Genomic DNA, 22,086 nt, shown 5'->3' with positions numbered 1-22,086 from the left:
TGCAAAAAAAAAAGAATCTTTAATTGCAAGGTTTCAGGCACAAACATCAGGCATTGGAGAAAAGATTGTAAAAGTTCTCCTGGGTAGAAATGAAAGTTCATATTCCATAGGATTTCACAGAGGAGTCACTAGATGGAAAACTTCTCTGGGCAGTCTGTTCATCGATGGTTTGAAGCCTCTCACGTCCTGGGAGGATCTGTGATGATGCAAATTACCTTGAAACAAAGGCAGGAGCAGGAGCTCAGGTTTCAGGCTGTCACAGTTGCTTCCTGTTTGGGAAAAAAAATGAAGATTTCATTTAAACAAATCGGCTAAAATTCAGTATCTTCCATGTGTTAGGTATCCAGGTTGCAACCTTATTGGTCTAGAGGAAAAGTCAATCAGGACTCATAGTAGAGATGATATCTTTTATGAAACGAACAAGACTTTTGCAAAAAAATGTCTTTAATTGCAAGTTTGTGGGCACAAACACCCTTCATCAGGGCATCAGAGAAAAGATTGTAAAAGTTCTCCTAGGTAGCAAAAATGTTGTTGGTCTTATAAAAGATATCATCTCTACTACAAGTCCTGACCGCCTTGTGCAATGCAATGCGTTGGCAATGGGACAGGAGCGTGTAACAGAAGGGGACACCCCTGCAGGGTCCTGCCTGCTGTCACCCTGGACTACAGATCCCAGAGGCACTGGAAGGAGGAAGAGGAAGTGATGAGCAACCTGCAGAGTCCTGCCGGACTGCCAAGCCCAGAGCCCTGGAGCAGCAGGAAGAGGAAGCAAACTCACAGCTCCGGGCTGGTAGGTGCCAAAGAGCTGGGGGGAGGGAGCGGGCGCTGCGTAAAGGAGGGGGGAGCCCCTGCCCAGCGCAGACGGACACAGCCCTGCTGCACTGACCGCCCTGGAGACCGCACAGCGAGCTGGGCTACAGGCTGGTGCTTGGGGACTCCTGGGGGGGAAGGGGGCTGCATGTGCTGAACGGATGTGCCCCAGCGGTGCTGAGCACTGCTTGTTTGCTTGCCCTTTAAATGTATGCTGTTCTACTTTGAAGGCCTGTAGGGATGCAGCGATAAAGATTTCCTCGGCTGATACTGCTAGCCAATTATTAACCAACCGTATCGGCTGATGCCAATCCAATAACCGGTTTACTTTAAGATGCAATGCATTTGAAATGACTGACGTATATAAACCTTTTTTTTTTTTTTTGGTGTGCTCGGGCATCCTCCTGCATCACACGTATCAGAGAACCGGCGCTTAAAAATGGCAGCAGGAGCACTTGAACTAAAGCTCGTCAAATGAGCGTGGGGACACTTTTAAATGGAGCAGAGCCGAGCAGGGCAAGGGGGTGGAGGCTGCCTGCTGTGGGCTTGGGGCTCTCCGCTCTGTTGCCTTTGCCCCAGGGGCCCCTGCCGGCCGCACAAGCCCTGCCCGCCCAGCAGCGGGGGGCACAGTTCACCGCCCTCACTGCTGCCGGGCGGGCAGGGGGTACGTGGCCGGCAGGGGCTCCTGTGGGAAAGGCAGCAGAGTGGAGAGCCCCAAGCCCAAAGCAAGCAGCCTGCATCTGCCCCTTGCACAAAACTAGGGGGTGCATGCCCCCCGTGCCTCCTCCAGGGGGTGCACGCAGTGGCGGGGAGCCACCTCCCCCACATCCCCTGGACAAGCCACCCGTGGCTCTGGGTCCCATGCACTGCCCTGGCTGGGCAGCACCCCCAGCCCCTTCCCCTGCCCCACTCCCTCCCTCATGGCAGGGGCCTTGATCTGTGCCTACCGCCCACTTCCCTCCCCCATACCCCTTCCACTCCATAGACTTACCTACAGGTAGCTGCTGTCCACGCTGCCTGGCTGTATTCCTGGCCCCATGCACGCATGCGGCCATGCACATGCATGCGGTGCCCTCTGTGTCTCGCTCCTGGCAGCCCCAAGCAGGATCCCTTGCATGCTGCATATATCAGTGCACCTCTAACTGCCTGTTTACTTGTATGTGCCCATTCCCTTTGGCCTATTGCCTCTGACCGTAATTCCTAGGATGTTCTATGTAAAACCAAATAATCCCCTTGTTGGCTGCAGTGATTGTGTCTGACACTGCAGGGGTTTGCTACACACCAACCCCAGAGCTTCCATCCTCCTGTGGGAGGACCCCACAGCACCTGCTTATCCAGAAATCCCCCATTAACCTGCTGCCCCCTGCACTGCCGGCAGCTGCTTGCCTGAGGCTCAGCCCTAGCACAACTGGGGGCAGCTCCTGCAGGGACCGTGTGACACAGAACCAGGCCAAGGATGCTGCTGCCCCTCCTTTTCTGGGAGAAACTTCACCCCGCCTGGGTGGCAGCAGCAGCAGGTCCTGGTGTGCAGACCCTGCAGCCTGGCACCATTGTGCCCTGTCTCTGCCAGCACAGACAGACACCTTGATGACCTGCATCCCCACCACAGCCCTCCCCATCTGCCCCACACACAGACCCCACCCGTGACCACTCACCCCCTGCCTTGCCTTGCCTGCACCCTGCACAGGCACCCCTGGGTGATGTTGGCTATGCTCACCCATAGCTGTGCCAGCCTGCAGCCTGCACATGTAGCCCGAGATCAGAAATGTGGGTTTTCTGGAAATTTTTTAATTGGAATTTTCCAGAAAATTTTCCAATGCTCTAAATCATTGGTGATGCATAGGGGGTGCATGCAAGTGCATGTGCACCCAGGGAAGTGCCAGCCGCGGAACTGGAAGTACATGATTGGCCGCTGGGGAACCGCCGCCATTGGCAATCGGCCTCTGGAGCCCCCCCGTTGGCGATTTGGTGCCCCCCCAGACTCAGGAGGCACCAGTTGCCCATGCCCTAAATAGAGCGTGATCTGATTTAGCAGGTTTATTCTACTTGGTAAACAAAACTAAAAAAAGTACCCCCATGTTAATTTGATGTCCCAATAGCCACAAGTATTTGAACAGAAATATTTGATTTTGAAAAATATTAAATAAAGCACACTTAATGTGGTTTCATTGTTACATTCAAACAAATTCAAAGCTTCATGTGGAAAGAAATTGTTTTTATTGGAATACTTGTAAAAATGCAAAGGCAATACACAATAGCTTGTACTTCCCTTACATAGTTTGTTTAAATTTAAGGAAAAAAAATTAAGCCACTGTCAACTGTTGACGCACTCATTTCAGCACACCCAAAGAACTGTGCAGGATGCACCGTGGTTGTCCACTCATCTACTGCAACAGAGTTTAACTCCCGTGCACGGAGGTCATTGCAGCCCCTCCAGTTTCACGGTCACTATCTGGAGAATCACTCGCACTACTGATTAGTGCCATTTCAGGATCAGATTGAGGCAAATCTCATTCAGATCTACTTGAGCCACATTCTCTTTTGCTAGAGGATGGTTTTATCAATGAGTCTATGGGCAAGGGCAGTGTATCATCACACTGCATCTTCTTCACTAATTGTGCTTCTGACTGATTGTCCAGAAGCAAAGGATTTTGAGAAATAGAAACAAGCTTAGGGGTGCGTTCATTTGTTAGTCTACTCCTCTTTTTTGTCTCGATGGAGCTGAAAGCCTTCCAGCTCCGTTCACAAGAAGCTGCTGTTGGTGGGATGCTTGGGATCCTCAGAGCCATCCTGGACAGCAGTCGGGTGTTACAGCATCCCTTCCACCAGGTGAGAGGAGACATATTCTCTGCTGCCCGCCAAATGATGTCTTTGCTCCAAAGTGTTTCTTTGGCGTGGTACTCAGCAATATCTGTCATCACGACTATTTCTTTGATGTTGGGGTCGCTCTTAGCTACTTCCATAATTGTATTGAGAGCAATAGATAATTCATCTGATAAATGTTCTGTGTTGAGGATGCAGAAGGTTTGCTGCCAGATGAACTGGATGAGAGCAAGACTCGGTTCTCTTAGTAAACATTTGTTTTTACTTCTTCTTTTTTGGATAGAGGTGAAGAAGGCAAGGGCTCAATTCGATTTTCATTCAGTTGTCTGAATATCTCTGGAATATTTGAAAGGCTTGGTGTACCTCCTTCAGGTTTCTTGATAGCCGCTGAAACTGGTAGTAGCAAATTGAATGCTTCTTAAACTCGAACCCAGAACACATCGTTGTCGAGAGTCTGCTTCTGCATGTTCACAGGGATAACCTGGGATACTGCGTCATCTATTGAAGCACACTGCAAACAGTTCCTTGTGAGCAGCAAACTATGTCAGCACTTTGTAGCCGAGCCCCATCTAGTTTCTCCTGGCAATAAAAGTGTACTTTCCTTCCCCTGCTTCTCTTTCTGTAATTTCTTCAAACTCTGATTAGCAATGTGATGATTGTTGAATACCTTCACAATCGCTTTGCAGGTTGCTAATATTGTCTTCATTGTATTCACACTTACTATGTCCTTTGCCAGAAGATTCAACTCATGAGCAAGACGGACAAATACTATTAAATGAGGATACTTTGCCTTTAGTATTTGCCATGCAGCTTTCATGTTACTTGCATCATCAGTTACGAGGGCTTGTGCCCTGGAGGGACCTGCACTTTCAATCTCTTCACTCAGTAATTTGGCTTTGTATTCACCTGTATGACAAGACGATTTGGTAGCAATTGCTTCCAGGAATATTGGTTCAGGTGTGGCTAACATAATGTTCAATAAAGGATTTTCTTGTATATCCGTCCACCCATCTGACATCAGAGTCAGTGATTCTGCTTGACCAGTCCTTTGACTAGCTGCTGTTTGAACTCTGTCGTACTCTCTGCCTAAGAGAGAATATGATAAGTGATAACGTGACGGTAACGTATATGATGGGCGAATTAGTTTGTAATGTTCCTTCCAGTATTGATCTTCAGTTATGGAGAGGTGTACCACTTGCAAATATAGCTCAAGCTAATGTCTTGTATGCTTTTTCTTGCTCTTCTTTTGACATTTTGTCCGCAAAACTTGATAAAAAGCTTGACTGTCTTGAACAGCTGCTAGTGGTGGGTCGCATATCTAGTGACAGCGATCTTGAAAGCAAGGGTCCTGCTTCTTCTTCCCCCAGACCTGGCAGCTCAACATTTTCACTTTCCATTTTTTGCAAATCTGCTATTTCACTTGAGTTACCAAGTTCCTGCAACAAAAGAGGGAAAAGATTTTTATTTTAGCCTATTCTAGTCTGGCCTCATCCATCAGAAAGAGAAGGAGAAGCGGCAGGCAGGTTGCATCCCCCCCGCAGAAAGATCACTCTGCTGCTCAACTGGCTGCTCAGTTGCCCTGAGACTGCAGAGCCAAAGGGAAGCATAGTCTGGCCTCTGCCATCAGCCAGAGGACCAAGCTCGCTCTGCTGGGTTGAAATAGTTAACTATTTATCTATTAGGTAATTAATAGATCCCCCGAGATCCCTGGAATGGGGGAAGGGGCCGTGGCTCTGGAGCGAGGGGCAGGGCAGGGCTCGGGGGCAGCCGCTGCAGTTCAGGGTGAGGGTCACAAGCAGGACTGGGGGGCAGGGGCTGCAGGGTGGGAGTGAGGAGCACCAGCAGGGCTGGGGGGGGGGGGACAGGTGGGGGCAGGGCTGTTTCTGTCTCGAGTGGGGCTGGGTCAGAGGGTGGGAAGACCCTGCCCCCCCAGAGGAAGCTGTGGAGGGGCTCCCCAATTTCAGAGGACTTTGTCCAAGTCCCACCTGGGCAGGGCACTGTGGGCTGTGGGACATGTTGATGGTGTCCAGGGGGTCTGTGTGCCCGGGGTGGGGGCGAAGGTACATGTGGCTGTAGGACCCTGGGTGTTGGCTGGGGAGGGCCCCGGGCCATGTGCAGGGCATTGTAGGAGGGGCTGTGGGGCTGGGCAGGGGCAGTGGAGGGGGAGCTGTGTCCCCTGTGGATGCTGTGGGGAGGGGGAGTCAGTGCTTTAGGGCCATGTGAGGGACCATCTGAGAGGGGGACCTGGGCCACTCTGGGTGCCAAGGGGTGCCTGCAGGGCCCGGTGAGGCCAGGGGCATGCATGAAGCTGGGGGGTGGTGGGTAGCTGTGGTTGGGGTGTTTCTGGAGCCAACCCAGTCCCTGCAACCTATGTCAGGCAGGAGGGCAAGTGAGGACGACCCTGAGACTGCTTTGAGTGGGGGGCAGTCGGGGGCATCAGGGTTGGGCAGGCCTCGGGGCTGGGGCAGGGTCACGGTCCTGGGTCTCCCATCACATGGTGAAGTCTGCGCTGTCTCCTTTCCCACAGGTGGCCCTGCAGACCAGATGCCCTCGGCAGTGTGAGTGAAGGGAGAGCCAGAGCTCAGGCCCCAGACTGGGTGAAGCTGCTCCTGGTGGAGAGGGTGGTGACTGCACTGGACAGCTGTGTGCCTTCCCCGGGCAGCCCGAGGGGACGCTGGAGGAGCGGGAGACAAGAGGTCTCCGGACAGGAGCAGAAGGGGAGGACACGTCCCTTGTGTCGGCCTGGCTGGGACCAGGGGGGAGTCCCCAAGGTGGTTGGCACCACAAGCAGAAAAGCAGCAGCTGCAGGAGGAGCTGGTCCAACCCTGTAAGATCTGGAGGTAGGAGCTGAATTAGGCCGTGCAGCCCCCGCCTGAGCCCAAGGATCCCTCAGAGACCCCCCCGCCGGCACCGGGGCACGACCTCCCCACCCCACAGACCTGGTGCCAGCGCTTTCATGGCCTCCAGTACCAGGAAGGCGAGGGGCCGCGGGAGGTGTGCAGCATCTTGCAAGAGCTCTGCTGGCGCTGGCTGGAGCCCCAGCGCTGCTGCAAGGAGCAGATGCTGGAGCTGGTGGTGCTGGAGTAGTTCCTGGCCATCCTGCCCTGGGAGACACGGAGCTGGGAGTGGGGGCGCGGCGTGGAGACCTGCACCCAGGCCGTGGCCCTGGCTGAGGGGGTTCAGCTGGGGCAGATGGAGGAGAAGCTCCAGGTGAAAACGTTTCACCCTGATCATGGATGCTGCTGTCCCCCATCTCCATGTGCTTGGGGCATGTTCCCTCCCAGCCCGTCTCTCCCTGATCCCAGCTCCCCAGTGACATATTTCTTGTCCCCAGGTCACAGTGTGTGTGAAGGTCGAGGAGGTGTCCTCAGACAAGATGCAGTCCACTGCAGCATTGCAGGAACCTGGTGCTTCCTGGCCGGAGCAGCCAAAGACCCATCATGCAGACATGTCTCTGGAGGAGTGGGGAGAGAAGGAAACCCTGGGGCCTCAGGACAAGCCACCTCATGTGCTCAAAGAGGAGCCCCTGCCCCACCAGGAGTCAGGTGAGGTACAAGATGCAAGGCCCGGGTTTGTGTCCGAGTGCCTGAGTGGGTGTCCTGCATGCAGGGGGAGAGACTTCAATGTGTGCCCCTGCTCGGGACAGGGCTGCAGTATTTATAACCACATAGCCGGGCTGGGACAGAGCTGTGATCTCTGTGGGTGGGCAGCGCCCAGGCTGGGGGCTCTGATCTTTCTCACTGCATGTGTGCAGCTCCCAGCAGAAAGAGGCTGGATCTTGCTTTTGTCACGCTGCCATGATAACAATTAGTGAAGTAATTCACCTTCTACCAGTCAATGTTCACTGGCCCCTTTCTCATTCCTCCATTATCCTCTGAGCCCAAGAAGGGGCCAGTGTCGGTGACAGGGATGTGAAATTCCTTAGTGGCTTTTGGCTGGTTCAGGTAATGTCAGCCTCTGTCCTGCTGAAGATTCCCCTGAAACCGAGGAGACCTGGGAGTTGTCAGCAGATGAAAGCTCCTTATGCTATTGCCCCAGACAAGACCCTTCCCTGGGAGCAGGTAAGGAGCACTGGCTGTACCCTTTCCAGCAGCAGGAGACACCATCCGTCAGCAGAGAAATCTCTCTTGCAGAATATTTGGATTAGGTCTGTGCCCCGGCACACCTGCTGTCCTTGTTCTCCCAGTGCTCCTGGAAGCATTTCACATGCCCTGGAGAAGACTGACTTTGCATTTCCTCTCCCTCTGCCCTCAACATTTGGATGCTGACACAGTCTCAACATCCCTCAAGTTTCTGTCCCAGGAAATGATGTCTGTGCAGGCTCTGATGTGGTGCTGTGTCCACCACCCCACACTGGGACAGTTATTGGGGCTCATCTCCAGTGTCATGGTGTCTCCACTATCAGCAAGATCTGTGGGACTTTGAGTCTATCTTCTCCCTCTTCCACACTCTGAAGCCTCATCTGCCTTAGTCCCAGGACTGTACAGCAGATTGGCAGGGCTTTCCCTGTGCCAGCAGCACCAGGGCTAACCTGTGCACTCTCTTCCCCACCTGCAGGTGCTGGCATCCTGAGCGGAGCAGAGCAGCAGCCTTCTGAGGACGGGCCTGGAAACCTGGAGCTGCAGAGGACTTCCCCAGGGAGACCGGAGGAGAGGAGCTCCCTGACACCTGAGCCGGGCCAAGTGCAGAGGGGACAGGGCAGGCCTCCAAAGCAGGAGGAGAGCTGGGAGGTGAGCAGGGCACCCGGTTGAGTCATGGGTGGGAGTAGAGCAGGGGCAGAGCCCAGGGGAAGCCAGGGTGCAGTAAAGAATTTGGGGAGTGGGGAGACCTGAAGAGCGCCAAGCCTGTGGTGACAGGTTCTTTAAACATCCCAAGCCGCATTAGCAGGAGCTCCCTCCCAAGTGCAGGGAGCCAGGGGTGCTGGCATGGGAAGGCCTGGTCAGGGCACATGGAGTCAGGGCTCTCTGCCCTCTGAAAGTGCTGCCCAGGCTGCCTCAAGGGGCCGAGCAAATAGAACATGATTACTTAAGGCCAACACACAAACTCTTATGTCCACATTAAATGTCAGCTAAAGACTGGGGAATTTTACACCCTTACCTGTCATGGCTAAATGTGCAATTAGTTGTAGCACAGAGTAATTCCAGCACAGAGCTGAGGGGGCTGGAGGCAGGTGGGACAGGAAACACTGATGGTGTAATGCTTGTGACTGCAGCTACCGGAGGTGTTTGAGGACGTGGCCGTGTATTTCACACGGAGGGAGTGGGAGCTGCTGGACGATGACGACAAGGTGCTTTACCGGGACCAGATGCTGAAGAATTACCAAGCCCTCGTTTCCCTGGGTAAAGCTTTGGTCCTTGCTTCTCCCTGGAGTTATGGGAGCTCTGGAGTTTTGTAGTCATCTCTGTGTTTCAACAGTCTCATCCTCATGAACCTTTGGCTGGTGGTTTAAATCCACTTCCTCCCCACTGCTCTTTTAATGATTGAGCCTGTCTCACATTTCATATTGATAGATCCTTGTTCATTTGATCCAGCCACCTTCTCTTGTGTTTTCCCCATTCTTGTAATTCCTGGTGCTTCCATATTCAGCAGTTTCTTGTCAACATGATCTCTCTTTGCCTTGTCAGCATGTTCATATTATCTCCAATTCATTGTCCATAAATGCACTACGAGCTGTTTCTCAGGGAATGATTCTCATTTCCTCCCCCTCTTGCCTAGAGTGTCCTCTCCAAACACATTTAACAATCCTAGCATGCTTAACTATGTGAGATCTAAATCCCCTTTCTCCTTGTTATGACCCAGCAGAAGTTAATAGAAAGTCATGTCAGCCTCTGCTGCTACAACAGGTGGATGATGCATTTCCTCAACTCCTCCTCCAGTGACATATGTAGACGTGATGTAACCCAGATACTTCTACCAAGGGGTCACTGGAAGCTTCTGCCCACATCCCTTCCTAACATCTTCATCTCCATAGATCAGAGACTCTGGCTTTGCTGTATTTAACTTATGACCTGTGCTCTCAACCTCACTCTGCCATTCTGAAAAAAATTCATGTCCTCTTCCTAAAATCCCTCTGCAGATCAAATGCCCATCACTGTGGTAAAAAGAAGTGGGCTAGGTGCAGTGCCAAGTGAAGACAAGTTTTCATTTCCAGAGGATCTCTAATACAGAGGCTTGTTCTGGCTAGTGTGCAGGGTTGAGGCACTGACCTCTTACTAGCTCATTTGCTCTTCTGATGCTTTTCCCCGCCACCATTTCACCCAGCAGCAGTGGTGATGCATAGGGGGTGCACAGGGGTGCATGTGCACCCCCTGAGAGCACTGGTGCACTCCCTGACAGGTCGCGCTCCCCGCTTAGGTGATGGGCAGGGGGGTAGGCGGGAGTGCCAGTGCCCCCCCTGCCAACGCCAGCTGGGGAGTGGTAGTGTCGGATGAAGCACTGCTGCCACTTCTGGGGGGACCCCCCGCCCCGATTTAAGGTGTCACCAGTCTCCCACACCCAACAGATTTCCTTAGGGAAGTGCTCAAATGCTTTTTCTTGCTCAGCAAAGACCATATAACCCAGTGTTTCTTAACCTGTGGGTTGCAACCCAAAAGTGGGTCGCTAGAATATTTGAAAGTGTCATGAGCAAGTCCCAGAAAAATGCAGGAAAGCATGGGAGGAGTTGGTTGGGGCACTTGGAAGTAGTGTTCACACATTTGTCTGAGTGTGCACATGGACATGGCCAAAATGCAGCCAGGCAGGGTCATCGGAGCAGCCCTGGAAGCTGGATGTAGGTAAGTGTACAGGGAGTGGGGGTGGAGGTCCAGGGCTTGGGGACTCTCTGGGTATGTGTTTGTGGAGGGTGGCATGGAGGGGGTGGGTGTGTGCGGCTGGGTCAGATGCCCGGTGGAATTGGGGGAAAGTGGCTGAGTATTGAGGCTGTGGTGGGGCAGGGTGGCTGGGGGAGAAGGTACCTTCCCCTCCAGTGGGTGAAGGGAAAAGCAGGCAGTCCTTGGGGGCATCCAGGAGCTGCATGGCTTGGGCAGTGGCACCAGGGCTGTTGCCCATGCTCCTAGTGTTGGAGCAGCCAAGAAAATGCTGCTGGGGGTGGGGGAGGAGGAGGGGCCATGACCAGGCTGCCTGGTGCGGCACTGGAGCCCCAGCCCAGGGCAGGGTGACGAGCCTCCTTTCCTCCTCCGTCCAGCCCATGCTGGGTCTGGACTCTGCTGCTTGTAGGAGCTGGAGCCGCTGCAGCCACCTTGCTCTCTCCTGAGCAGGACAGGGACAGCTGAAGACCCCCTCCACCAGGGTTGGGGAGGGTCGGGGCCTGTGGTTTGGGATTGAGGGGCAAAAGCATGACTGGCAGAAGGAAAAGGACTGTGGCTTGGGAGTGAGGGGCACCAGCAGGGCCAGGGGGTTGTGGGTCAGGAGTGATGGACGCTGGTAGGGCTGGGGGGCTGTAGGTCGGGACTGATTATTGATCGTTACAAATGGGTCCTGGTACAAAAAAGCTTGAGAACCAGTGATATAGACCATTTCTACAGTATGGCCTTTCACATACTGTGAAATGGGTCTCTTTCTGACTTTTTTTGTCCATACCCACGACTCCCAGGAACTTTGTTTTAAACCCTGCAGAATTTGCCAACCTGTGCACTCATCTCCCCTCCTGGGATGATCCTCCCATTGCCTGGGGTGATTGCCCAGTTGCAGCTACAGTTATTATAAAATCATCCTTTTCTGAGCCCTAGTGATGGTGAATTACCCTCTCTCTCAGAAAAAAAGTCTCATTGTCAACTATCTGTCATGGATGCTTTTCACTGCCACGAGTTCTTGTCTTAACCTTCACTGAAAATAAATTCCAGCCACTTCTTTTCCTGGAATTACACCAATAATATAAATGTGATCCATCCATAAGTGTGTCCAGTGTCTCTTCTGTTTGGTAACTTGAAAACAGTAAAAGCTTTATCTTTTTGCTCCCTAATACATCACAGCTTACTGCATGTCTATGCCTGTCAGGTTAATGGCCTTTCTAAACTAGGAGTGGTTGGCGCTTTGTTTCTTATGCCCATCCCTCCACCACCTGGGTGACAAGGACCATCATCTCTTGAAGGTGTCTCCCTTCAGTGCCTTCTCTTTCACCCTATATGCCCATCTTCCCTTGTTCATCAGGTCCTAGTAGAAACCTTGAGTTCATTGGATCTATTCCCCAAATCCCAGTTGGTTATTCTGCATCCAGTACCCCGTCACTAACCCTCTTTAACCACTGCCCCAAACAGGATATCGAGGTCCCACACCTGACTTAATCTGCTGTATCCAGCAAGGACAGGTGAAGCTCTGGGTCTGTGATGATGAGGAACGTGGGGAAATATCAAGGTTGGAAGACATGCTGCAAGGTAAGTTGTGGCTGACCCTCCACCCGATTCCCCTTTCATAAATGCTTCATGCCCAGAGTGCCAGGGGGACCTGAGAACTGCAGACCTGCCCTGTGCTGCCATTGCAGGGTGCTGACCTCAAATACAGCATATTATGCTGAAATGTGTCCAGGCAGGTGTTGTTCCCACTCCCTGAAATCCAACAGTATGGAGATAAGCAACTGTTCCCTTCTTCTCCCTTTAATGACAGTTCTTGGAGACAGTCAGGTTTGCTGTCTTGATTTATTGGCCCAGATCTGGTTTCCCTGGGATATCATGATCTTAAATTTCCATCTTCAGTCAGCTATGTAACAGTTCATTCCACAGCCCAAGGTAGCCATACCTCTGTAACACCCTCACCCAGGGCATGGTGGGATTAGTAGTTCCCCATGGAAACCAGCATGGTATGCAGAAGCTTTGTGTGGCTGTTACTGTTGGGCAAAAAACAAGCTGATGCTTGCCCTGGTTTCCCCTGGTCAGGTTGACCTGGAACCCAGGAAGTGTTTCATCATAGTCTCAGGCTGCATGAAATGGCTCCATGGCACGGGTGAGATTCAGAAGCTTTCAAGTTGTGCGTGGAAGTGAATCCCCCATGGTTTGCACCAAAACTGCCACCTTCCAGTTTAATCTCTGGAGCCCTGAGTGTCATGAAGCCCAAAACTCAGCACCAAGTCCAGGTTCATGTCAAGGCCTTAGACCCAGTGCAGACTCCTGTGACATGGAGGCCTCCTGAGACCCGTCACTGGAGGAGCTCCATGGACTCATTCCCTGCACCAGACCTTGCTCTGAAAGCAGGCAGGAAGTATAGCCCTGCTCCTTTCAGAAGAGAGAGCAACAGCTGTAAGTCCTCCCCTCCTCCTCAGGCTGTTAGAGCAAGGAGCTATTCAGGCACTGTCCTGACGCACATGTCCTGTACGTACTTGTGCTAGCAGGGTCTGAGGTAAGAGGCCTGAGAGCTGGGCCAGAAACCCTGAGAGTCCAGCTCTGAACTCCACCGAGTAGGGAACATTAGCTGGGCACAGGGACCTGCCCTTCCCTCGCCCCCAGTACTTGGGGTTTTGGCAGGAAGACCTGTTTTCCAAGGTCCATCCCACCAGAAGGAATAGCAGTGTTTGCCCTTTGCTAGCAGGGTAGGGACTAATCTGGAGTTTCTCTTCCCCGTGCAGGAGGGCCTGCAGACCTGGAGCCAGGACGGACTTCCCTAGGGAGTTTGGGCAAGATGGACTCCCTGAGGCCTGAGAAGGAGCCATGGCACAAAAATCAGTGGAGGCCCCAAAAGCAGATGGAGAATGTAGCGGTGAACCAGGTACCATCTCCAGTTGGGTGTGAAAGCGGAGAAGGGCAGAAACCCAGAAAGAGCCCTGGGTGCAGGGAACAGTTTCTGGACGTGAGAAACCTAAAGAGTCACTTGAAAGATGCACTGCATCCCAACCAAAGCATTGGCCTTGGGGAAGCCCTTGGAGGGAAGCAGGAGCTCACTGCCAAACACAAGGGCAGAGCCCACCCCTGCCCAAGGGTTAGGAAAAACTTTAACTGCCCCTCACTCCTGGCTCTTCACAAGATAAGGCACACTGGGGAGAAGCCCCTCATTTTTGGTGAGGTGCATATATACATTATTGGTGAGGAGCATACGTACACCCCTCATTGTTGGTGAGGTGCATACATTTGGTGCATACGCACCAAATGTGGAAAGAGCTTCACCTGACTCTCCACCCTGGCTGTTCACCCCCAGATCCATTTTGGAGAGCTCCCCCACTGCTTCACCAAATTGGGGAAGTGCTTTGTGTGCCCCTTGGACCTGCTCAAGCACCTACATGTGCAGAGGGGAAAGCATCAGTACCTCTGTGTCAAGTATGGTAAGACCTTTACCCAATTCTTTTCCCTGGTTCAGCATCAGCACATCCACCTGGGGAGGAAGACACACCGCTGCACTGAGTGCAAGAAGAACTTCCTCTGCCAGGAAGACCTGTCCCAGCACCAGTGTGTGCAGACCGGGGAGTGGCCGCATCGCTGCACCAAGTGTGGTAAGAACTTCAGGCATTCCTCCAACCTGGTTAGGCACTGGTGCATGCACACAAGGGTTAAGCCACATCATTGGTCAAGGTATGGGAAGAGCTTCAATCTGTCCTTGAACCTGACCAAACACCAGCTCATCCACACAGGGGAGAAGCCATATCAGTGCTCAGAGTGTGGGAAGTGCTTCAACCGATCCTCCCACTTGGCCCGGCACCACCTAATCCACACAGGGGAGAAGCCACATCAGTGCTCAGAGTGTGGGAAGAGCTTCACTCACTCCTCCAGCCTGGCTCAGCACCAGTGTGTCCACACAGGGGAGAAGCCATATCAGTGCTCGGAGTGTGGGAAGAACTTCGCCCGATCCTCCCACCTGGCCCGGCACCAGCTTATCCATACGGGGCAGAAACCACATCAGTGCTTAGAGTGTGGGAAGAGCTTCACCCAGTGCTCCCACCTAGCCCGGCACCAGCTTATCCACACAGGGGAGAAGCCACATCACTGCTTAGAGTGTGGGAAGAGCTTCAACCGGTCCTCCCACCTGGCCCGGCACCAAGTTATTCACATGGGGAAGAAGCCGCATCAGTGTTCTGAGTGTGGGAAGAGCTTTAGCCAGTACTCCCACCTGGCTCAGCACCAGCTTACCCACACAGGGGAGAAGGCACATTTGTGCTCAGAGTGTGGGAAGAGCTTCACTCATTTCTCCACCCTGGCTCGGCACCAGCACATCCACACAGGGGAGAAACCACATCAGTGCTCAGAGTGTGGGAAGAGCTTTACCCGATCCTCCCACCTTGCCCAGCACCAGCGCATCCACACGGGGGAGAAGCCACATCAGTGTTCAGAGTGTGGAAAGAGCTTCAGCCGTTCCTCCCACCTGACACAGCACCAGTTTATGCACAAGGGGGAGAAGGCACATTTGTGCTCAGAGTGTGGGAAGAGCTTCACACACTCTTCCAGCCTGGCTCGGCACCAGCGCATCCACACAGGGGAGAAGCCACATCAGTGCTCAGAATGTGGGAAGAGCTTCACCCGATCCTCCCACCTTGCCCAGCACCAACGCATCCACACAGGGGAGAAGCCAATTCGGTGCTTGGAGTGTGGGAAGAGCTTCACTCAGTGCTCCCACCTGGCCCGGCACCAGGTCATCCACACAGGGGAAAAGCCATATCAGTGCTCAGAGTGTGGGAAGAGCTTCAGCCGGTCCTCCCATCTGGCCCGGCACCAGATTATTCACGTGGGGGAGAAGCCATATCAGTGCTCAGAGTGTGGCAAGAGCTTCAGCCGGTCCTCCCACCTGGCCCAGCACCAGCTGATCCACACAGGGGAGAAGGCACATTTGTGCTCAGAGTGTGGGAAGAGCTTTACTCACTCCTCCAATATGGCTCTGCACCAGCGTATCCACACAGGAGAGAAGCCACATCACTGTTTGGAGTGTGGGAAGAGCTTCACGTCCTCCTCCAGCCTGGCTCGGCACCGGCTCATCCACACGGGGGAGAAGCCACATCATTGCTCCGAGTGTGGGAAGAGCTTCAGCCAGTCCTGCAACCTGGCCAAACACCGTCTCATTCACACGAAGGAGAAGTCACATCAGTGCTCAGAGTGTGGGAAGAGCTTTAGTCGATCTTTACACCTGGCCCGGCACCAGCTCATCCACATGGGAGACAAGCCACATCAGTGCTCGGATTGCGGAAAGCGCTTCAACCGATCTTCTGACCTAGCCCGGCACCAGCTCATCCACACAGGGAAAAAACCACATCAGTGCTTGGATTGTGGGAAGGGCTTCACCCAGTCATCCAGCCTGGTTAAGCACCAGCGCATCCACACAGGGGAGAAGCCACATCAGTGCTCGGACTGTGGGAGGAGCTTCACTCAATCCTCCCACCTGGCCCGGCACAAGCTTGTCCACATAGAGAAGAAACCATATCAGTGCTCAGAGTGTGGGAAGTGCTTCCCCCACTCTTCTACTGTGGCCCAGCACCAGTGCATCCACATCCAGGATCATCCATAATTGTGCCAGCAAAGTAGGGAGGGCTTTGGGATGTCTACCTGCTCAGCACCTACCAGTGTCTGTAGCCAGGCAAGCAGCCTCATGCTGGTGGACTGCAGCAAGAGTTCCCCCATGATTCCCCTCTGCTAGGGCCCTGCAGAGCCCAAAGGGCACAAATTCTGTCTCTGAAGACTTGATGAGGGGAAGGGGTTAAGAGGAAACATCTCAGCTAGATGCCAGCCCAGATGCCAGGGAAACCTGTGAGGAGATGATCTTTGCATCTGTCTTGGAGCCTGTGCCATCCCCATCTTTCTCTAAAAGCAGCCAGTGCTTCCAGGGTCAGGTGAAGTGCCTTCACGATAGGATGCCTTCCTGTAGACAACTGGGTCCAAATGCCACCCGGGTCCAAATGCCACCCAGGGACAGAGACTGTTCGACTGCCTCCCAGCTTAGTTCTCCTGCTCCCAGGGTTGTGGTGTGTGAGGCTCTTGCGTTGCAAAAAGGAAGCCATTTATGGCTGGGGAAGCATTTCCTGCCTTCCACCTTGACCTTCCCTTTCCTCCCAACCACATCACTCTGCTCCCAGGCCTGCACATGCCCTTTGGAGTCTGCAGGAAGCTGCTACTGTCACCCCGTGAGCCCAGTTTGGCAGTTTTGCTTCTCAGCCCCTTGTCACAACTCTGCAGCACCATTTGCCAGCTGCCCCCGCCCTCCTTCCTTTCTCTATAACAGAGTCCTTTCTAATCAAGCTCCACAAGTAACAGATTCATAGTTGTTAGGGGCTGGAAGGGACCTGACAGATTTTTGGGTCCAGCCCCCCTGTGCTTGGGCAGGAAAGACCGCTGGGGTCAGATGACCCCAGCAAGATGGCCATCAAGACACTTTTTGAAGATCACCTTTAGGGAGAGCCTGTTTCAAACCCCAAAGAAGTTTTTTTCTATGTCCAGTCTGAAGTGATCTTCAGTCAGCTTGTGCCCATTATTTCTAGTCCTCCCCTGGGGGGCCTTGGTGAAGAGATGCTCCCCCAGGCCCTGATGGACTCCCGTGATATATTTATAGGCTGCCACCAAGTCCCCTCTGAGTCGTCTTTTCTCCAGGCTGAACAGTCCCAAGTCTTTCAGCCTTTCTCACATGACCTGGTCTCTAGGCCTCTAATCCTGCACGTGGCCCTCCTTCGGACTCTCTCAAGCTTCTCCACATCCTTCCTGAAGTGCAGCGCCTGTAACTGGATGCAGTCCTCCAGCTGCGGTCTCACCAAGGCCAAGTAGAGCAGGAGGATGACGTCTTTAGACTTGCTCGAGATGCCTCAGCAGATGCATGGGAGTGTTTGATTAGCTCTGCCAGCTACAGCATCACATTGGTGTCTCATGTTCATGTTGTCTGTCATGACACCCAAGTCCCGTTCAGTTGTGGTGCTGGCAAGCGTAGCACTGCCATGCCTGTAAGTGTGTTGTGGATTATTTCTCCCCAGATGGAGCTGTAAAGAAATCCTTTTTCTCTTGGTGGCCTCCCTTCTTGGAGTCTGCCCAGCCCCACCTCTGGTTTCCAACTCTGGCTGCTGGATCCACCTGGTCTCCTAGGTGATGCCAGTGGGAGCGGGGGACTCGGTCTTCCTTTGTTCCAGCTTCCTGCCCAGATACTCGGGAGGCACTGGTCTCTCCGCCGGGGTGGGGGCATTGCTGATGTTGCTCCAGCTAACTAGCCTGCATCAGCCGTGCTCTGAGGATCCTGGTTTTTGGTTGGAGCTTAGTGATGAGGTCAGAAAAGTGATAAAAAGAGGTCGCTCTCTCTTGGGAGAGGCTGACATTTTTGGGGATGCTGAAACAAGCAGAAGGACTCCAGACCTCCATCAGTCTGTGGATGGACACGTGAGTAACTTACCTGAAATTTCGCCAGTAATTTAGGATTAAGTGAACTAGACATGTATCAAACGGGCCAACGAGCCCATTCTGTTTTGCTCAAGGTGTTGTTTTTCTAATACTCTTCTATCCTGTACTCCTTCCCCAGTCTCCCTCGCTCAGATTCATGAAAGCTATCTGTTCTAGCACACCTAGCTGCGAATGCTTGAGAGGAGGGACAGGCCTTTACACTCCTAGCACAGCTCGGTGGATTATTACCTGAAACCATTCTGGGTGGCTCCAGGCTATACCAGCTATACTACCAGTGGGAAAAGCACCCCCAAGGTCTGTAGGGTCTGTCTACCCCAGGCGGCACAGAGTCCTAACGGAGCCCAGAGCCTAGGGGATGGCAGTGATTACCCCAGGCTTGCAGCTATGGAGTTGTTTGGATGTAAGCACCCCAGGGGAGACACCTGAAGCATGGTTTTGGTTAGGCACGTGAGGTGGGTGGCTCAGTGTAGTAGCACCCCCTACTATCCCACCACAAGAGTACTTTGCATTTCTCTGTATTAAACAACAGCAGGTTGAGGTCTGCCCACTTCACAAGCCTGTCCAGGTTGACCTGTAGTTCCAATCTGTCCTGGGCCATGACCACACTCCCCCATAGCTTGGTGTCATCAGTGAACTTTGCCAGTTTGCTTTTAATACCCAACTTCAAATCATTGGTGAGCATGTTGAAAAGCACTGGTCCGAGTACTGAGCCCTGAGGGACACCACCGGTCACCTTCCAAAGGCCTTTTTGAAATCCAAGCATATGGCATCGACCTCATTTCCTGTATGCAGTGGAGAGTTACCTGATCATAGAAGGAAATGAGGTTGGTCTGGCACAACCTGCCTGTGACAAAGCCATGTTGGCTGCCATTCAGAATACTACTTTCTGTTAGCCTGTTAGTGATGGGCTCTTTGATAATTTTCTCCAGGATTTTACTGGGGATTGAGGTCAACCTGATTTGCCTGCAATTTCCTGGGTCCTCCTTTCTTCCTTTCTTAAAAATAGGCACCACGCTGGCCTTCTTCCAGTCTTCTGGGACCTCTCCCAAGCACCATGAGTCTTCAGATAACTTAGCCATAGGTCATGCAATGACATCGGCCAGTTCTTTTAGCACTCTTGGGTGTAGTTCATCTGGTCCTGCTTACTTGTAGGTATTTAGCCTTTGTAGGTGCTTTTGCACAAGATGTATGGCAAGTAGGGGAGGGTGATCACCCCCACCATGATCATCCTGTATCCTGTCAAGCAGGCTAACACCTTGGACTTGTGGCATACTGACATGAAGTATTCATTCAGGAGTTTGGTTTTGTCCTGAGTGTCGGTTATCAGCCGTCCCATTTCATTTATCAGGAGCCCTGTGCTTCCCTTGGGGTTTTTTTGCTGTTTGTTTGTTTTTTTCACTTCCTACATATCTAAAGAAGGACTTCTTGTTGTCCTTGATTCTGGTTGCCAATTTGTATTCAGTTTGTGATTTTGCTGTCCTGATCTGCTCCCTACAGATGTGGGCTGTTGCTGAATACTCCTCTTTGGTATTTATTGCAGACTTACATCCTTTGTAGGCTTCTCATTTTAATTTCAGGACGTCCGTGACTTCCCTGTTGAGCTCTTCTGCTGCCTTTCTTACAACTTCCATTGAGCTTTTAGGATTACTTCCTTGAGGAAGAGCCACTCTTCTTGTACTCCCTTCCTCATCAGACCATGGTCCCGCAGGGCCTCGCCAACCAGTCTCCTGAGCTTGTGAAAATCAGCTTTTCCAAAATCAAGGATTTCTACCCTACTGGTCGATTTCCTTGACTTATGGTACATGGAGAAAGTGATTATCTCATGGTCATTGTCGCCCAGTTTCCCCTTGATCCTCAGGTTATTCAATTATCTCATTTGGCCAGAACCAAGTCTAGGACTGCCTTGCCCCTCGTCGAACTGTAGACTTCCTGAGTTAGATAGTAAGCGTGAGAGAGCTTTATAAGCAATCGGATCTGGCTGAGTGTTCATTTCACGGGATGTCTGGGTAGTTGAAGTTACACATGATGACCGTGCTCTGAGAGCATGCGGCCTCTGCCAGTTCTCTAGAGAATTCGTGATCGAGATGTTCCTCTTGGTTCAGAGGTCTGTAATAAATTCCTATGGTCCTACCCCTTCCCTGTGTTCTCCCCATATCTTGACCAAAGGGTCTCAAGTCATCCTCCTTTGTTTCCAAACTTCACTTCTAGGGAGGTGCAATGTTCCTTCATGTAGAGAACAACTCCTCCACCCTTCTTCCCAACATCATCCTTCCTATACAGAGTGTATCCCCCTTTGCGTGTGGTCCAGTCATAGGTGGAGTCCCACCAGGTCTTTGTAGTCCCTATGAGGTCATATTGATTGTTGGTTAGCAGGAGTGCTAGTTCCTCCTGCTTGTTTCCCATGCTTCTGGTGTTAGTGTACAGGCAATGAAGCCTGCCAGTGGAGGCCCGAGGCTTCCAGATGAGCTGTGGGATAATCTGTGCATTGGCCAGTGTCAGAGACTGTTTCCTATTGTACCCTGAGACGTTGGTTTTGAGGTTGCCATTTCTCATGCTTGTGCTAGTAGCTGCTGGTCTGTCCCCCAGTGATCCCAGTTTAAAGCCCTATCCAGGAGGTCTGCCATTCTAGCCAAGAAAAGCTGCTTCTCCTTTGGCATGAGGGGGATGCCATCTCTTCCCAACAAGCCGCAGTCCCTGAGGTGCATGCCATGGTTGAAGTAACCGAAGCCCTCGCCCTAACACCATCGCCGGAGTCTTCTCTTTACTTCTCTGCATCTATCCCTCCTGTATCTGTGGCCCACCACTGGGAGGACTGAGGAGAAAACTACCTGTGCCCCCGACCCCTTCAGCCAAGCCCCCAGAACCCTGTGCTGTCTCATGACCCAGGGTTGTTCCTGGCTGTGTCATCCGTGCCCATGTGGATGAGGAGCATGGGGTAGTGGTCGGAGGGCCAAGCAAGTTCTGGGATCCTTTCAGCCACATCCCGGATGCAAGCCCCTGGGAGGCAGCAGACCTCACAGGTTAGGGCGTAGAGACCTCATTAGGGAACATACCCCACAAACAGGGGTGCCCTCGCTCCCATTCCCAGTTGCTGACAGCCATGCCAGGCATCCCCCATAGCCTGGAGACATAGGCTCCGTCTCAGTGGGGGCCTCGGTGGTGTGAAGGGGAGGAGCAGGGAGGGCTCCAGCAGGATGATGATTTGTGATGATTTGTTATGATTTGTGATTGTGTACTGTATATAGACGGGACTGCATAATAACTTAAAAATAAAGCCTCACTCTTTTATATTGTGCGTGTGTGTGTGTGTGTGTGTGTGTGTGTGTGTGTGTGTGTGTGTGTGTAGGGAGGTTTGTGAGGGGGTGTGGCTGTGTGGGGGGCATAGGGTATGTTGTGGGGGTGTATATGTGGAGGGGTTAGACGTCAGGGGGTGTGTGTGTGTGTGTGTGTAAGGTATGTAGAGTGTGAGGGAAAGTGGGGGTGGGGTGTGGGGATCTCCACACACTCCCCACATGGTGTGTAGCTCCCGCTGCCTGGAGCAGCAGGTGGTGGGTGGGGAGCCCAGGGAGCTTGTGCCCCACGCAGGCACTGGCACCTGGAGGGCCACGGCTCTGGTCACCTCTGCAGCCAGGGGTCAAGAAGTGCACCTTGCCCTGCTGCCTCTATCACAGGGGCTCCACGCTGTGCACCTGCAGCTCCTGCACTCGCAGCAGGGAAGCCCCGCACTAGACTCTAGAAGGGAGCGAGGGGCAGGGCTCCATCTACTCCTGGTGGGGTCCACTGACCCGCACAGATGGAGGTAGGAGAGGCAGCTGCGTCCAGCGTGGGAGCTGCAGGCACGTGGACCGCTATAGCGGCGGCAGCATTCTGCGGTCCCAGCATTGCAGCTGGAAACCACACGCAGTGGCATGGAGGTGGCCAGCCCGGCCAGGCACCTCGGCAGAGCGCAGCTCCCAGCTGCAATGCCAGGACTGCAGAACGCAGCAGGAGCCAGCCCGGCCCCTGTGGTTCCCAATTGGCTCCTGCTGCCACCGGCCCTGAGACCCGGTGTCCCACGCTTTGGCTCACTGCCACTGTCTCCCACCCCCACCCACCCTGCCACTGCTGCCTTTCCCTGCCACTTCCCTTTCTTCCCTGCCCACCACCACCGCTCAAATCCCCCGCCCTGCCC

The 22,086-nt window shown here is 53.1% G+C and overlaps 2 protein-coding genes across 3 annotated transcripts in view; both read left to right on the top strand.

Moving 5' to 3' along the window:
- The window catches only part of LOC132245819 (zinc finger protein 420-like), an 82,275-nt gene that overhangs the window by 11,200 nt on the left and 48,989 nt on the right, over positions 1 to 22,086 (top strand). The window lies entirely within an intron of this gene.
- On the top strand, positions 707 to 21,203 carry LOC102573576 (zinc finger protein 420). Of its 2 annotated transcripts, none has more exons than XM_059718881.1 (8): positions 707 to 790; positions 6,161 to 6,473; positions 6,968 to 7,178; positions 8,191 to 8,363; positions 8,846 to 8,972; positions 11,889 to 12,005; positions 13,190 to 13,329; positions 13,915 to 21,203. In XM_059718881.1, the coding sequence occupies exons 3-8, from the start codon at positions 7,010 to 7,012 to the stop codon at positions 16,045 to 16,047; spliced, it is 2,859 nt and encodes a 952-aa protein (XP_059574864.1). In that variant the 5' UTR covers positions 707 to 790; positions 6,161 to 6,473; positions 6,968 to 7,009; the 3' UTR covers positions 16,048 to 21,203. The 2 variants fall into 2 exon arrangements, with proteins under 2 accessions (XP_059574864.1, XP_019340234.2); XM_019484689.2 differs by lacking the exon at positions 707 to 790 and adding an exon at positions 1,542 to 3,639.

The sequence above is a fragment of the Alligator mississippiensis genome, chromosome 15, assembly GCF_030867095.1.
Source record: "Alligator mississippiensis isolate rAllMis1 chromosome 15, rAllMis1, whole genome shotgun sequence".
Taxonomy (NCBI): Eukaryota; Metazoa; Chordata; order Crocodylia; family Alligatoridae; genus Alligator; species Alligator mississippiensis.
This window is presented reverse-complemented; position numbering and strand designations above follow the sequence as displayed.

Excerpts from the sequence above, each read along its gene's own strand:
- LOC102573576 (XM_059718881.1), top strand. The coding sequence starts at position 7,010 with ATGCAGTCCACTGCAGCATTGCAGGAACCTGGTGCTTCCTGGCCGGAG. Across the intron at positions 8,364-8,845 it reads AGCAGGAGGAGAGCTGGGAG|CTACCGGAGGTGTTTGAGGA; the intron begins GTGAGCAGGGCA and ends TTGTGACTGCAG. Across the intron at positions 13,330-13,914 it reads AGAATGTAGCGGTGAACCAG|CATCAGCACATCCACCTGGG; the intron begins GTACCATCTCCA and ends TCCCTGGTTCAG.